Source organism: Vollenhovia emeryi, unplaced genomic scaffold (assembly GCF_000949405.1).
Source record: "Vollenhovia emeryi isolate VEMERY1.0 unplaced genomic scaffold, V.emery_V1.0 DF939136.1, whole genome shotgun sequence".
Classification (NCBI taxonomy): Eukaryota; Metazoa; Arthropoda; class Insecta; order Hymenoptera; family Formicidae; genus Vollenhovia; species Vollenhovia emeryi.
In genome coordinates this window covers 630543-644267 of record NW_011967230.1, presented here as the reverse complement: position 1 = coordinate 644267, position 13725 = coordinate 630543, and the positions used below count along the sequence as shown (strand labels likewise).

The following is a 13725-nucleotide window of genomic DNA, read 5'->3' as shown; positions in this document are numbered from 1 at the left end:
CGTCAATCCAGAAGCGTGTCCTCCGCTGGAGAACGACTATACGACGGCGTCCACCGTTGCCGCCGGAAGTCGATCCTCCCCTTCCCCCCTCCCCTCCCCCCCGTGGCCCTCCCTGCGAACGTCGCCGGTGGTCTCACCCTTGCTCGCCTCCCTTCGCGAGGGTACGTCGCGAAAAGGAACCGGGCGCGCACGAGCCGCCGGTGACACCCAGCTGCGAGGAATCCGCGAGAACGCGGTCCCCTTGTTCCCTCGGGAGGGCGCAAAGGGGGGCTAACGAGTCTCCGCGCGTCCCTCTTTCCTTCCGCCGCGCTCTCACCGCTTTCATCTCGACGTGCTCCGTAGCCACCTCCTCGAATCGTGCCGGACGTCGTTCCTGCGAAAGGGGAGAGAAGGCGCGAGTATAACGCGACTGTGTCTCACTATTGACTTCTGAGGGATTGACATTAGGGCGGGGGCGCGAGGAGGGGACCCCGTCATGTGCCGACTGATCGATTTTGGCGAGCTTACTTTGCCATTAAGCCCAGCCCGGGGCTTTTAGTTCCAGCGATTCGAAAGCTCCAAGTACGAACTTTCATCGAGATCTCTCTAATATATTCCGATAACTTGAAAATCTTTGGACCGGCGAACGGCGCCGTGCAGTCAAGCTCGGTTGCTGATTAAGAGAAATACCGAAGAGTAATCGGGCCGGAAATTTTCTGGCTCGGCGGAGACGCGAGAGAAATTACGTATAAAAATTAATTTGAACTTACACGGGATTTTCGTTCGGTGCATTTGTATGAAAAATGCAAGAGAAGCCGATGAGCAAGGACTCGTTAACGTTCCAGCCCACTCGACCGCAATTATGCGATTAAAACAGCGAACATTTCTGTACGTGGACTCTGTTAACTCATGAATATTAAAAACTCCCGTGATTTAATAGATAGTTATACAAGCGGGTAATAAATATTCTTTGTATACTAATCACATTTAGCTCGGAGCCATCGCACTATTTAAAGCCAATTTTCGATAATCAAGCAACGAGTGTTCGAATACTTGAAATCATGTAATCGAATGGTTGTATATCCGGGCTAATGCATAAATAATTGCGCTCCGGAGCGCGCTCCGGAGGTACCGACCGGCAATTAGCGCGACGAAATTGCGAGATAGAGACATTCGCGTTGGCGCGATTGGATATTTTCAGCGCGCGTGACGCCCGATGAGCCCGGGCTTGTTACACGGCGCTTGTTAACATTTCCACGCGGTATTAACTGCGTTATGATCATCTGGCCCGCGTCATTCGCACGTAATGATCGCGGCCTATCCGGTCCGTGCGGCACGAGATTTACATGCCGATTTCGGTATCTCGAGCGAATAACTAATGACGCGCGATTAGGTGAAATCGCGACTCTCGACAAGTAAAGCTACACAGTGGCTTGCGGCACGAGGAAGAGCTACTGTAAACAGGCGCAATTATGTGATAAAGTATACCCGAGTCGAAATTTTGTCCCTATGTTTGAACATTTAACTCTATCATACAGTAGAACCTAAGAGAGTAAGAGAGATCGAACTGCAAGTACGAAGTTTACTCCTACTTAAAAACTGATAGTGTCGGAAATTTCTACTTTTGCCAATTTAGCATTAAAGTAGGTCCTTTAAAGTAGGAGCTATTTTAGAATTAAAGATTCAAGGGAGGAGTAAAAATATATTATGTCATCAAAGTAGGTTACTGCTGGTCTACGTAGGCGTATAGAATGGTATAGATCAGCTAAGTAGGTGTAAATTGTCCTTAAAAGTGTCAAAATAGCACCAAAATTTCGACTCGGGTATATACAGTTTAGATTCCTTACCGAATATTCCAGGAGGCGCTATCCCTGGCATGTTTTGTGTATTTTTTCGGTTCGACCGGGGCAGTCTATTACTGGACGATTATGTGTGGCGCGCGACACAGTATCACCACCGTAGCCATAACCGTGAATAACGTGAAGACGAACAGGCAAAGCCTTGAATGCACAACAGAGAAATTTGGATATTAGTTACGCAAGTCGGGGTGCCGCGCTCTCCAAAAATCATTCAGTGAATTAGCTGAAAACAGTCAACTACAGTTTACAGTTACAAGTATACAACTGCTATTTTCTCTGGTACACTTATAACCGCAAATCAGTGACTATTCACTGGTTTCAGTGATAATCCACTGATTGACTTTTGGAGAGCAGTAATAGATTGAATAAATGGTGAAGGGATAAAATAGTTAAGTATCAAGGTTGGGAAAGTTACTTTATAAGTCGGAGTGTCTCGCTCTCTAAAAATCAATTAGTGAATTATCACAGTCAATTAGTTTACAGTTACAAGTATACCACTGACATTTTCTGTGGTATACTTATGACCGCAAATCAGTGACTATTCACTGGCTTCAGTGATAATCCACTGATTGACTTTTAGAGAGCAGTAATAGATCGGACAAATAGTGAAGAGATAAAATAGTAAAGTATCAAGATTGGGAAAGTTACTTTATAAAAGTATCTAGTTACAGTTACTCAAAAAGTTACGAATCGTTACTTTGCAGTTACTTTCTTGCAATGAAAATAAAAGTGTCAAATCTGCATTTGAATTGCGAAGCGTCGATAAAGGCGTTTATGCGCAAATGCAAGGCCTAATGCAATCTCCGTGGAGGTTTAAAAAATATATAAAGTAACTATTGATGTAACTAAGTTGAGTTACAGACGGAGAAAAAGTAACGAAGTTAAGTTAGAGTTAGCGCAAAAAAGTAACTGTAACTGTAATTTCGTAACAAGTAACGAATTTCTTCCCAACCCTGTAAAATATCTATTCCATAGTACTTGCAACAATCAATTCAAAATTGTAAAAGGGGATATTAAAGCGTACATATATATGCTACAATATTTCTCATTTCAAATATACGGGTTATTTGAAAAGGTCCCGGAATGAATTATAGATGGCCATCGCATACAGACGTCATACATTAAATGGGAAACCTTTTTCCACCTTTCTGTGAACACGTATACAGTTCCGATTCGTTCCATTAGATTCATTTTTTATTAATCTTTGCACGAACATATCTGCGTGATGTTTGAAAAATGAATAAATTCGAAGTATCGCCGTAATTACATCCGTTAATTAAAGTACGATTTCCTGTTGCATTCTTCTTGTTTGCTCGAACTTTCATCCATTCCCTGTTAATGAAATTCCTTGCCGAGAAGGGATTTTTAAGATTTTCAGTTTTCTTTTTGCATTACTGGAATGGAAGTTTTGTAATGGGACAATGAGCTTCCGGAAGCATAAGTGGCTCAAGTGCTCCGATACAAAAGGAGATTATATAAAAGAATAATTATAAAATGATACGAGCAGTTTCATTCAACTTTTCAAATGACCCTGTGTTACGTATTAATTCGAACGTATGAGTTCTAGTCGATATTATTCAACAGACCAATTTCCCATAATTCGGACTATTGAGCAAACAAGTTTTCGATGATCGAGCGTGATAAATGAGGTCCAAGTAAATGAAATTATCGAGTAAAGGAATTTTGAGCAAGAGCAGAAACGAGTAAATTCGAAACAATCACGTAATGGACGTGCCCGGCGAATCACGGCGGACCGAGTTTTTCTCGTGCGAGGAACGAGAATCTGAATTTCGAGCTCCGCTGTGAAAATCTGTCTCTTTGTCGGCGATTTTCCGCGAGAGAGGCGCTGGGCGCGCACGACTGAAAGATTTAAAACATCCAACCTGTCGACCACCATGGCGGCGAACTTCCAGTCGCTAATGACCTCGTCGTCCTCATCCGCCTTTTTCATGCGGCTCGTGATGAACTGCAATTCCTTGAGGATCGTGTGCAGTTCCTTTTGCATGCCGCTGAGAGGCAACGATGCCGAGGTCTCCTCGACCGTCGACGGCCTGGTCGACAGCGGTGTACCGTACGCCGACCTGCTGTAAAAGATCATGTAAATTATTACCCTTGAAAGTCACACTCTCTCAGGATCGGCGGGTCGTCAACAGACATTTTGCATGAGTCGTCGGAGAGCTCATGAAATTCCGACCTCTCAAAGCGTCCAGATTACTGTAATTATTTAACTCTCTTGCGAGAAAAATATATTTTCAAAAAAGACAATTTTATTCATTAAAAGTAGAGGAAAGTCCTCTGCTATGAGATAGGATTCTAATATGAGATAGCAGGTTTTCAATGTCGATATTCAATCACAAATCTTTTTCACAACGATTACACGATCTAACAATTCATTTTCCACTAAACAGATTTCACTCCGAGGGCAATAAATTCATGGTGGAACCAACAGATGATGCCTATTAATTTAGCGGAGACTCCGCTATTTCATGTCAGAAGCCTATCTTATAATACTTTCCTCTATTTATAAGTAACTGTCACATAATTATACAAAAGAAATTATTTTAACTATTAAGGTAGGGAGAAAGGGCCGTGCGAAATTATCCAATGTGAAACTTTTTTCCAATCAATTTATTAAAATATCCAAACGTTTCGATCCTTTTTCGGGTCATCCCCAGTAAAGCTGGGATTAAAAAAATAATACTAGAAATTTTTTAATTAAAAATAATAACACTGCTTGCTGTATTCCATGTATTCAAAAGTAATTCAATTATGCATCTTACAATCGCAAAAGCAGTTTTCGAAGTAGCGACAAAAAATTCAAAGAACACACAGCTCACGGGAAAACCACTGGGGTACACAGGGTTAAATCTTGATGCATAAGATAATGCAAAGTTCGCGCAAAGTCAAATGCGATAAGCGCTAAGTCTTACGTTCGGTGCGAGGCGACTAAATTGTTATGGCAATTTACACTTCGTTTTACTTGCGTCCTTTATTCTCTTTAGCGAGATGCTAATTGTGAACTGTATATATTTATATTTATGCTTTTGAAAGTTTTCATTTTCGCGTTGTATCATCTCGTAGACTCAATCGATTCATGGAAGATTAGAGTCTGGAATAAATGATTATGTTCCCCGCGTGAGGTGATACACTTGCAAGATATCATTTCGTGATCGAAAACCCGACGAACGTCCCAATGTTTTCTTAACAATATAAAGAATTGGAAAATATAAAAATTATCGCGCTCTGCGTTCGAATTGGATCACTATGTCACAGAACTCGATTATCGGATTCCCGCGACAGAGAGGGGCGAAGAAGAGACGAAGGATGAAACGGATTGCTCGCGGTGAAAATCATCCGGCAAACCAGAGGTGATTGTCGAAGGGAGAAAAAAAATGTTAGACTGGAATATTTTGTTAACGGTTCGACCGGGGAAGGAAACGGGAAAGGTCGCAAGGATCTCGTGGGAAAACACGGAAATCCGGGCTCGGTAGATTGAGGTAGATTCGGCGTTTATCGAGGTCCGCGAAAATCTCGATATTCGATTCCGGCGGCACGGCACAACCGTCGCGGCCGTTTACGCGACAGTCGACGGATTTCGGGCGAGTGGATCTCTCGTCCGTTCACAGTTATTTCAGAGCAAACGTGACGTATACCGTCCTGTAATCGCTCTGTGTGCGCGCAGCCCTGTGTCTTCGATTTTCCCCCGGTAGAGCTGTAAAATAGCGTTGAGCGCTGGTCGAACACGCGAACTGAATTACGTGCAGCAGGGTGTATTTACTCGGAAACACGTGTCCGGGCGCGTCTCGTTCATTCTCGATGCGCTCATTGCCGCCCGTTCGATCGCTCACAATGGATTATTATATGCGTTCACGCCCGGTTTTCTCTCTCATTGCTTTTTTTCGCGCAATGGGATTAAAATGTGACGCGGTTTTTGTTTCCAGCGGACAACATTCGCCCGTCGAACAACAGCTCTATTGTCGATGGGGGGAAAAAAGAGCGCTGCTAACCGAGAAAATGGATGTCAAGTCACCGCCGGGATTTTTGCCAAACGCAACGACCTGAAAAGATCGAATGGATGGAGGGACTCGCGGTACCTTATATAGCCCGAGGCAGGATTTGCGGCGCTGTTCCCATGGCGAAAATCATCGTCGATGTCTAAAACGTTCGCTAGTAAACTCTTACTGCTCCTCTCCTGCAGCTCCAGCTCCTTCATCCGATTACTCATGAGAATGGTCTTCTTTGTGATCTTCTTGCCCGGCCGATTCATGCGCAATATAAGGGGCAGCCATTGTAGAAACAGTTTTCTCACCTGCGTGAACATCGAATTATTGTCCCGTTAAACTTTGCAACTACATCGCATGTCGTATCGCCGCTCCGGCAAAAATTCCGCTCAACTTTATTTCCCCGAATCTCATAACGAGAGCAAAAAAAAAAACCGTTCAGAAATTGGAGAGGATAGAATTTTAAAACGGTGTCCGCGCCATATTTAAAGTTTTGCACTTTCAGGGGATTTACAATGCGCAGTTTAAGCTACACGAACACTTTGGGATAAGCGTTTCTCCAAGGGATGGCGAGTATTCCTTATTTGGAAAATTGCTGAAGTGAAAAAGTTACGGGAAATTCTCAAAAGTCACACGATATCCTTTAGTTATACTCTCTAAAAGTCTATCAGTAGTCTATCGCTGAAAGCAGTTACATGGTATACCACTGATATAATTCAGTGGTATACGTGTTCACTGAGAGAATTTTCTCTTACAATTTATCCTGAAAATCATGTAATCGCGGGACGACGCGGACGTGGCACTTCGGAGAATTTTATGTGAGTTTTTGGAAATTTTACTACATATTTTACTAGTAAAATTTATGGTAAAAATTTCAAAAAGCTCTCGTAAAGTTCTTCAAAATGCCACGTTGTCCCACGATTGCATGGTTTTCAGGGTAAATTTTAAGAAAAAATTCTCTCCCTCCGTGTACAACTGCGAATCATCATTCACCGTTTTCAGTGATAATCCACTGATTGACTTTTAGAGAGGGCACTACTTCCGTTTAGGATAACTTGCGACACAATGGCTTCTACGCCAGTCATACGTGACATACCTACGTATATTTTTACTCCTTCAACGACATTTAAAAAAACAATACAAATTCATAAAAAAAAAATATTTACTTGGCGATTCCAATTTTGACATTTTTTTTTAAATACTAAAACTCGATAGCCGAGTTGCATGTTTCTTTAGCGAAATAACACAAATCAAATTAAAAATTCTATGCAATGCATATCATATTGACATATTGTGCAAATATACACTACGGATGTTTTGTAAACGCGGTGTACTTGTTTGAATCCGGAGTATTCAAACAATCCACATGTGTTGACTCGCATGAAGAAACTTGCACTAACCAACCTGGGCACCGGGCGGGAGTACCAACGCCTCGAAGGCATTTAAAACTTCCAAGAAAGCGCCGTTTTCAGTGGCACTTATAACTACAGTTACACCGCGAAGCTCACCGTGCAAAACGGCATTGCTAACCATTACGCCAAGTATCCTTTGTACGCACAGATTTTAATTATTTCGCATTGTTTCGAACTCACCAAGTTCAGTCGCTTCTAATTTCCGTAACAATTTCCCGCTTCTTTAAGTAACGCGATTAGAAATATCAAGGCACGCCCTATTTCATTGCAATTATCTGAACATTTAGTTTGAAGTAATAACGTTTTCCCAAAATCTAACATGCTTGTACCAGCGTATTTTATTGTCGCGGTTATAAATTATATTATTGTAGAATCTCGAAATCGCTGCTTGTTCAATTATAGAGCGTAATAGAAGGCAATTAAATTTGTAACAATTTTGGTACAACATCGCTACAACAATGACGAGACCAAATGCAATCTCGGCTAATCCGTTTAGTTAAGCGGCTTATTCCGCTATGTATAATATCTAAAATGATTAACCTTTATGCGAGTGAAATATTTTACTTTACGTTCGGCCTGACTGCAGCTCTTGCAGAGTAAATTAAAAAGACCCGACTGTACGTAGGTGTAATCAATTTTCCTTCGAATCGGCGTATATATGACACGTAATTCATTCTACAAAGACTGCGCGAGCCATAAACAATTCAACGGACAAAAAACGCACAAAGTCACAGAGGAAGGCATAAATAACCGCGCCATTTTAATGACTACATTTATCAACGTTTATTAGCGTTTATTTATTATTTAGTAACGTTAATTCAGTCATTAGTGTTATTTGTATCATTCGAAATTACTTTGGTGACAAATTGCCGTTGTTTATTGCGTCATGAATAATACACGCTACATTTATCGCATTTATATATTATTTCATGCTGTTATTTATCATTAATTAGAGCTAGTTATTCGCGATATTATATTTTCTTACCCAATTTGGCATCACGTATCTGTCGGGCGATCTGTGATGATAGTTGAGCACCAGAACGGTCAGCACGACGCTGCTCGCCACCATGAACATGATGCAATTGAAGTATGATCCTGAATCGGGGTGTTCCCGAAAATCCCCCGAAGAAAGAATACAAAAAGAAGGCGATTAGTCACGGAAATGTGTCGTTCGACGCTGCTAGCAGCTCCCTCGTTGAGAATGAAAGATTATTCCGCCGGATTCTTTTAGCTCAGACCGTAATCGTCTTCGCTCGCGAACCTTCTTACTTGATATCCTCCCGTTCTCCGCGACATACATATTCAATAATCTTTCATTCGCTTATACGAGTGCTCGCGCGTTTCCGGTGCGCGCGGAGAGGCTCAAAAATTCAAACATCGGGAGAATATCCGTGCCTGAAATGTTTTAACGCGAGGCGCGCTTTAGCATGCATTCCAAAGGATAACGCCATTTTTCAAATGCAGTTTTCACGGATTTCCTGATATTATATTTATCGCGCAGGAGCGTGCTTTCAATTCGCCCGAGCCACTCGGCATTTTACAGTTATACCTTTTTCCCCCCCTCTATTCTCTGTAATTCTCGTATAGTGCATTAGCTCTTTTTATTTTCATCTCCCGTCGGAGAGGGCCTCCGGAATTTCTCCGTACCGGCAAATGTATATCAGTAAATAGTGCACAAAGAACATTCTCCAGATGCGGCGGGAATTCGAGCCTCTCCATGCGAGTGAAGACACACACGCCACGATGACACACTCGCAGTCACAACACACGGCGGTTCAGTGCCATCCGAATGGACCTGTCACGGTATCAACTCTTGCGACTCACACTCGAGGCGAAAGTTGAGAAAGAAATAATAGACAAGCGAAACAAGCGTATTATTATACAGTAATATAACATATAACAATCGAGACAGATAACACAGCTAGAGGTAAAAGCACACACACACACACGTATATGTATACACAAGTAAGAATAGCATACGCTACATCCAAAAATATCTATAGGGTACGACGAAGACGTCTACGAGATGTTCTTCAGGTGTCCCTTACGCGTTTTTCGACACTTCCGTGTCGTTTCGGCAGGCAATAGGAATTTGTCTAAGGCATTTGTCGCAAAGGTACCCGAAGGACGTTCTCACTTTTTTCAACGTTCTTCAGATACCTCCCAGCTAAGACTTTATACTTGGGTAGTTTCACTCATCTAGCGGGGCTAACATTTCCAAAATTTCTACAGGACACATCGATACGCGTAACCCAGTTCACCTGCTCAAGTTACGCCGCAGTCAGCGTTTCTCATTTCGCCAGTACAGTGAAGAGATAACTTACGTGCGTCAGTTTTCTGGTGTTAGATAAGCGAAAATAAGAAAATTGAGAACTAGAATGTACTTACTTGCGCGCGGAGTACGTGTACGAAAGGGAGGAGGCAATGGTGTGTTGCGTAGAGAAATTGCGACGGAGAGAGAAGACGCTTACACTATCATGCAGCTATCGAGGATGCAATTTTACCGAGAATGCACATAAAAGCCTTCTGTAACCATCTACAGTTTGTCATCGGCGCGCGAATCTAATAGTACTTAAACGTAAGGAGTACGCAGGGATGCATATCGTGAGAACGTTTAAGCTGCGGTTAAAACTACGCACTACGATCGGATTGGGATGTAATCTCTCGACTTTTATTATCGACGCGGCTACCTTGTCCATAAGTTTAATCGTCACGATTAACCCGGGGTTCCTTAAGAATGTAATTGTCTTGGAGCGTTGGGAATCTACTGTAATCGAAGTTTACGGTTTTGTACACGTATTGTATATGCGTCAGATGACGCTGGTGTTGATATATGCTTATTTTTATTTTTCCATTACTCTTATGTTATATAAATATATCGCGGTCACCATTGGGAGAAGCTCATCTCTTCTTTCTTCCATGACGAAAATAATCAATCCTATCAGTGCACAATTAAGCTGCACCTAACGTCAAGTCGAGCTTAAAATCTACTTGATGCTTCGTTAACGTCTCGTTAAACGTAAGAAACTTAAAATATTCCGGCGCCACGCTGTAAAACATTTTAATATCCCAACTGCCCGCTTTCACGTTGTCTTTTTTTTCCCAAGCAAATAACCAAGCCTCTTATAAAGCGGAGCAACGTTGTTTCTCGCGCGGACGCGAAACGTTTTTCGCATATTACAGATTTTCGAGCGATACATTTTCATTTGCTTCTTCCTGGTTGTGTACGGACGCAGTTGAATGTTTATCCGCCTTCCTGTGACTGCGAAAACTCGCTCGTAACTCTAATTACGGGTCCCCGGACTTCCTCCCCCCCCGCCCCTAAATTATTAGCCATAGCTTGGCGAGCGCATCTGAAATACTGCGTTAATGCAGGGACTCGCGAATGCCCGCGAATTGAGACGCGCGCGAAAATAAAAAGAAGGAACGGGAGAGTTTCAGTGGCGGCGAATGAAATGCTAAAAGGGTTGCCTTTTTAACTTCTCGTGTTATCTCAGCGGCTATGTTTAACGGCTCCATAAAGCCCGGCACGAGCGTCTTCGGGCGCCGTGATTAATCGCCGTGTACGAAAGCGGCTATCTCCTCTCGTGCCTTTATTAATGGATCCTTAAGACTCGCCTGCCATTACGTACCAGCTGTATATTTATGACGTTTCGAGTTACTTAATCCTTCTATTGATCGTTCGCCCTGGAAATGCGATCCATCGCAAAATCGCTTGATTGATTCGCAGGAGCGCAGGCTGGATGAGATGTAGGGAATTAAAATCTTAAAGGCAAAAATATCAAGTACCTTTATCTAACGCAGTGATAAGTTATCTTCGTTAAATTTAAAGCTGAGATACATCATTATCTAGAATTCAGTATGAAGATTGAGGGTAGAAGATTCTTCTGTTTGGCGAATGACGTTTCAACTAGTTTTATTAAATTTGTTCTACAATTAGAGGAATCTTCCCCCTCCCTCTCTCTCTCTCTCTCTCTCTCCCTGTTCGTTGATAACTGCTTGATGCATGTTTATTGATTAAAACTTTCTTTGGTTTCATAAACAATTTTGTTTTTCACGAGTATTAAATCAAATACTGCATTTTCCTGAATTCTACGCGACATGGCGCTTTTTACATTAAATGCAGCACGAAGAAAATATATTTCGGTGAAACTGCTGGTACGTGCACCGTCATAGCTAGCGATATTTATTTCAAATATTTGTTTCATGCGCACGTGGGCAAATATGAGATGGCGGACAAAAATTACGTGTAATGCGAAGCGTGAAAAGCATTTCGTTTCTAGCTTTATTAACAGGTTCATCCAGTTATCCGATTCGGTTGTGGCAGGTCCGAAAAATCTTCGCAAAATACAATTCGACTTTGGCTTCGTGTACGCTTTATTTCAGCTGTCATATGCTCCGATTTAATTATATCCGATGAAATAGCTGACGTCGTCGAATTTCCAACTGACAGATAGGTCGTAATTTAAATTATTCCAGCGAATTAATTAGTTATTACATGCGTTGCAACGCCGGGCCGGTTAATGTGATGGTTAATGCAGAATTTACGAATCATTGTAATGAACGTCGATGCTTCGTCGATCTACGAAATAATTTGGTGAGAAAACAAACAATAACGGCGGGTGATTGATGAGTTGAAGAATCGCGTTTTTACGTTATAATAAATCGTAATGGGAAAACGGCGAAAATCTGGCGCGGATTTTATGTTACAGCTCAATTAAATAAACAATTATTTTCCGGGAATTATCAGTTCGAGTTACAAAATAATATGTTATTGAAGGAATTAAAAAAAAATACAATATGAAATAAAATGTGAAAGATATACTTCGTTTCAACGTCCATCTGACACGGTCTTTAATTGCGGTTTAGAATTACGGGGCGTTAAGAGTTTTACAAGCCGAATAACGTTGCTATTGAAGAGACGCACGAGTGGCAATTTAAATTCCTCTCATTTTTTACAACTTTTAAGTTCATTTCCACGAATGTATATATAAGGGTGTATGCACACGTATATATACATACATACAAACGCTACTTTGTCGAGGGAATTCCGTACCATTCACGATGCTATTCACATTATCAGTGATACTGTACTTCTCAAGAGTTCGCGAAGCTGTTTAACAAGAAATCTGCGGTTTTAATAAGAGCGTTTTAAGTTTTAAACAGATCTGTTTTGAATATAATTGAAAAAAAAGTCCCTACTTGATTTACCCCAGTTCCAACGTATTCGCGGATATTTTGCGTACCAACTTCTATTTAACGTACCTAACACTCGTATCGTAATAAAGTGATAGAAGAGAGATTGTTATATATGTGATATTGTATAATTTATATGCGGAATAATGCAAGTATCGGATTAATATTGGATTTATATTAATATCGGATATTACTCTTCTGTATAAGGTAACAAAGATTGTCGACTCGCCGAAGAATTAATTATCGTCCTGTTCATACTTGCGCAAACGATCGATGGTGAATAATTTTCGATAAGATGTGTTGCTTGTAGCACTTTCCGCACTGCCGTTTTGCAGCGCTGCCGTTAAGTACTCCGAATGCAGTGTACTCGCGCGAGCTAATTAATTTCGTTATCGACGCTCGTGTTGCCTTTTTTTCCGATTCGGTAAACCAGTCCAAGGCTCTCGTTTCGTTTCCCGGATGCATTTCCTTTCGTCGAAAGCGCTCTTTTTCTATCCCTTAATTACTTCGAGCGACTTGTCGACGAAGTAATTCGTTCGTTATACATCTCTCTCCCTACCCCCTCTTTCTCTCTCTCTCTCTATGCGTGTGCCTTGTCAAATTCCATCCATTACCTTTTTACTATGAGCTTTACATTCCCGTTCTGCGCGTCCAGCTTTACTGCTTTACTCAATTTCCGCATTTACGTACGACTTGCGAAACTGGCCCTTGGTTACTCGGAACGACCGGTTTTATTGACACTACGGACGCTCACCCGCATTTTATTTCGCTCTTCGACGAGCATTATCTTACCCGCGCTATCGCGCGAGCGTGCCCGAACTCATCTTGTTAGACGTGAATTAACAATAGAAGTGATTGACTGCTTCGTAGATCGCGCGTCTGCGTTTCATGTCCCGTCAAGTGTAACTTACAAATTATATCCGCATTATATTTGCCGAGTTGTGGCCAAAACTAGTCCGAGTGCTTCTTCAACAGTTTCACGTATTCTTCTAATTTCAATAATGACGTTGCGTCTCACCGGAGAAACGTACAGTACAAACAGCGTATTCGTTCGGCGTCAACGCATTAAGTACTACAAATGCACGACTTGTATTCGTTGTCGAAAGTTGCACGTTTCAAGAAGGGAGAAAACGCTGCCGAGAATTATCGGCGTCGGCACCGTTGCGTTTCTTAATTGCCATAAGCACTCCCGACTTTTTCTCTACAACAGCCGCGTACCTTTAATTGCGCCGCTGTTGCTCCTCCGCGATGTCATTTTACAAAGTCACAATTTCCACC

At 41.9% G+C, this 13725-nt stretch overlaps 1 protein-coding gene across 3 annotated transcripts in view; it reads right to left on the bottom strand.

The window, feature by feature from the left end:
- Nucleotides 1–347: 347 nt before the first annotated feature.
- LOC105567554 (neuronal acetylcholine receptor subunit alpha-7) overlaps nucleotides 348–13725 on the bottom strand; it is a 237998-nt gene continuing 224620 nt past the window's right edge. For 2 of the 3 annotated variants that reach the window (XM_012022492.1, XM_012022494.1), the window contains exons 10-13: nucleotides 8237–8346; nucleotides 5933–6147; nucleotides 3722–3922; nucleotides 1808–1979 (exon numbers count right to left, since the gene is read on the bottom strand). In XM_012022492.1, the coding sequence (XP_011877882.1) occupies nucleotides 1895–1979; nucleotides 3722–3922; nucleotides 5933–6147; nucleotides 8237–8346 (611 nt within the window). In that variant the 3' untranslated portion in view covers nucleotides 1808–1894. Of the gene's footprint in view, nucleotides 374–1807; nucleotides 1980–3721; nucleotides 3923–5932; nucleotides 6148–8236; nucleotides 8347–13725 lie in introns of those variants that run through there. The other variant, XR_001009361.1, reaches the window with a different exon arrangement.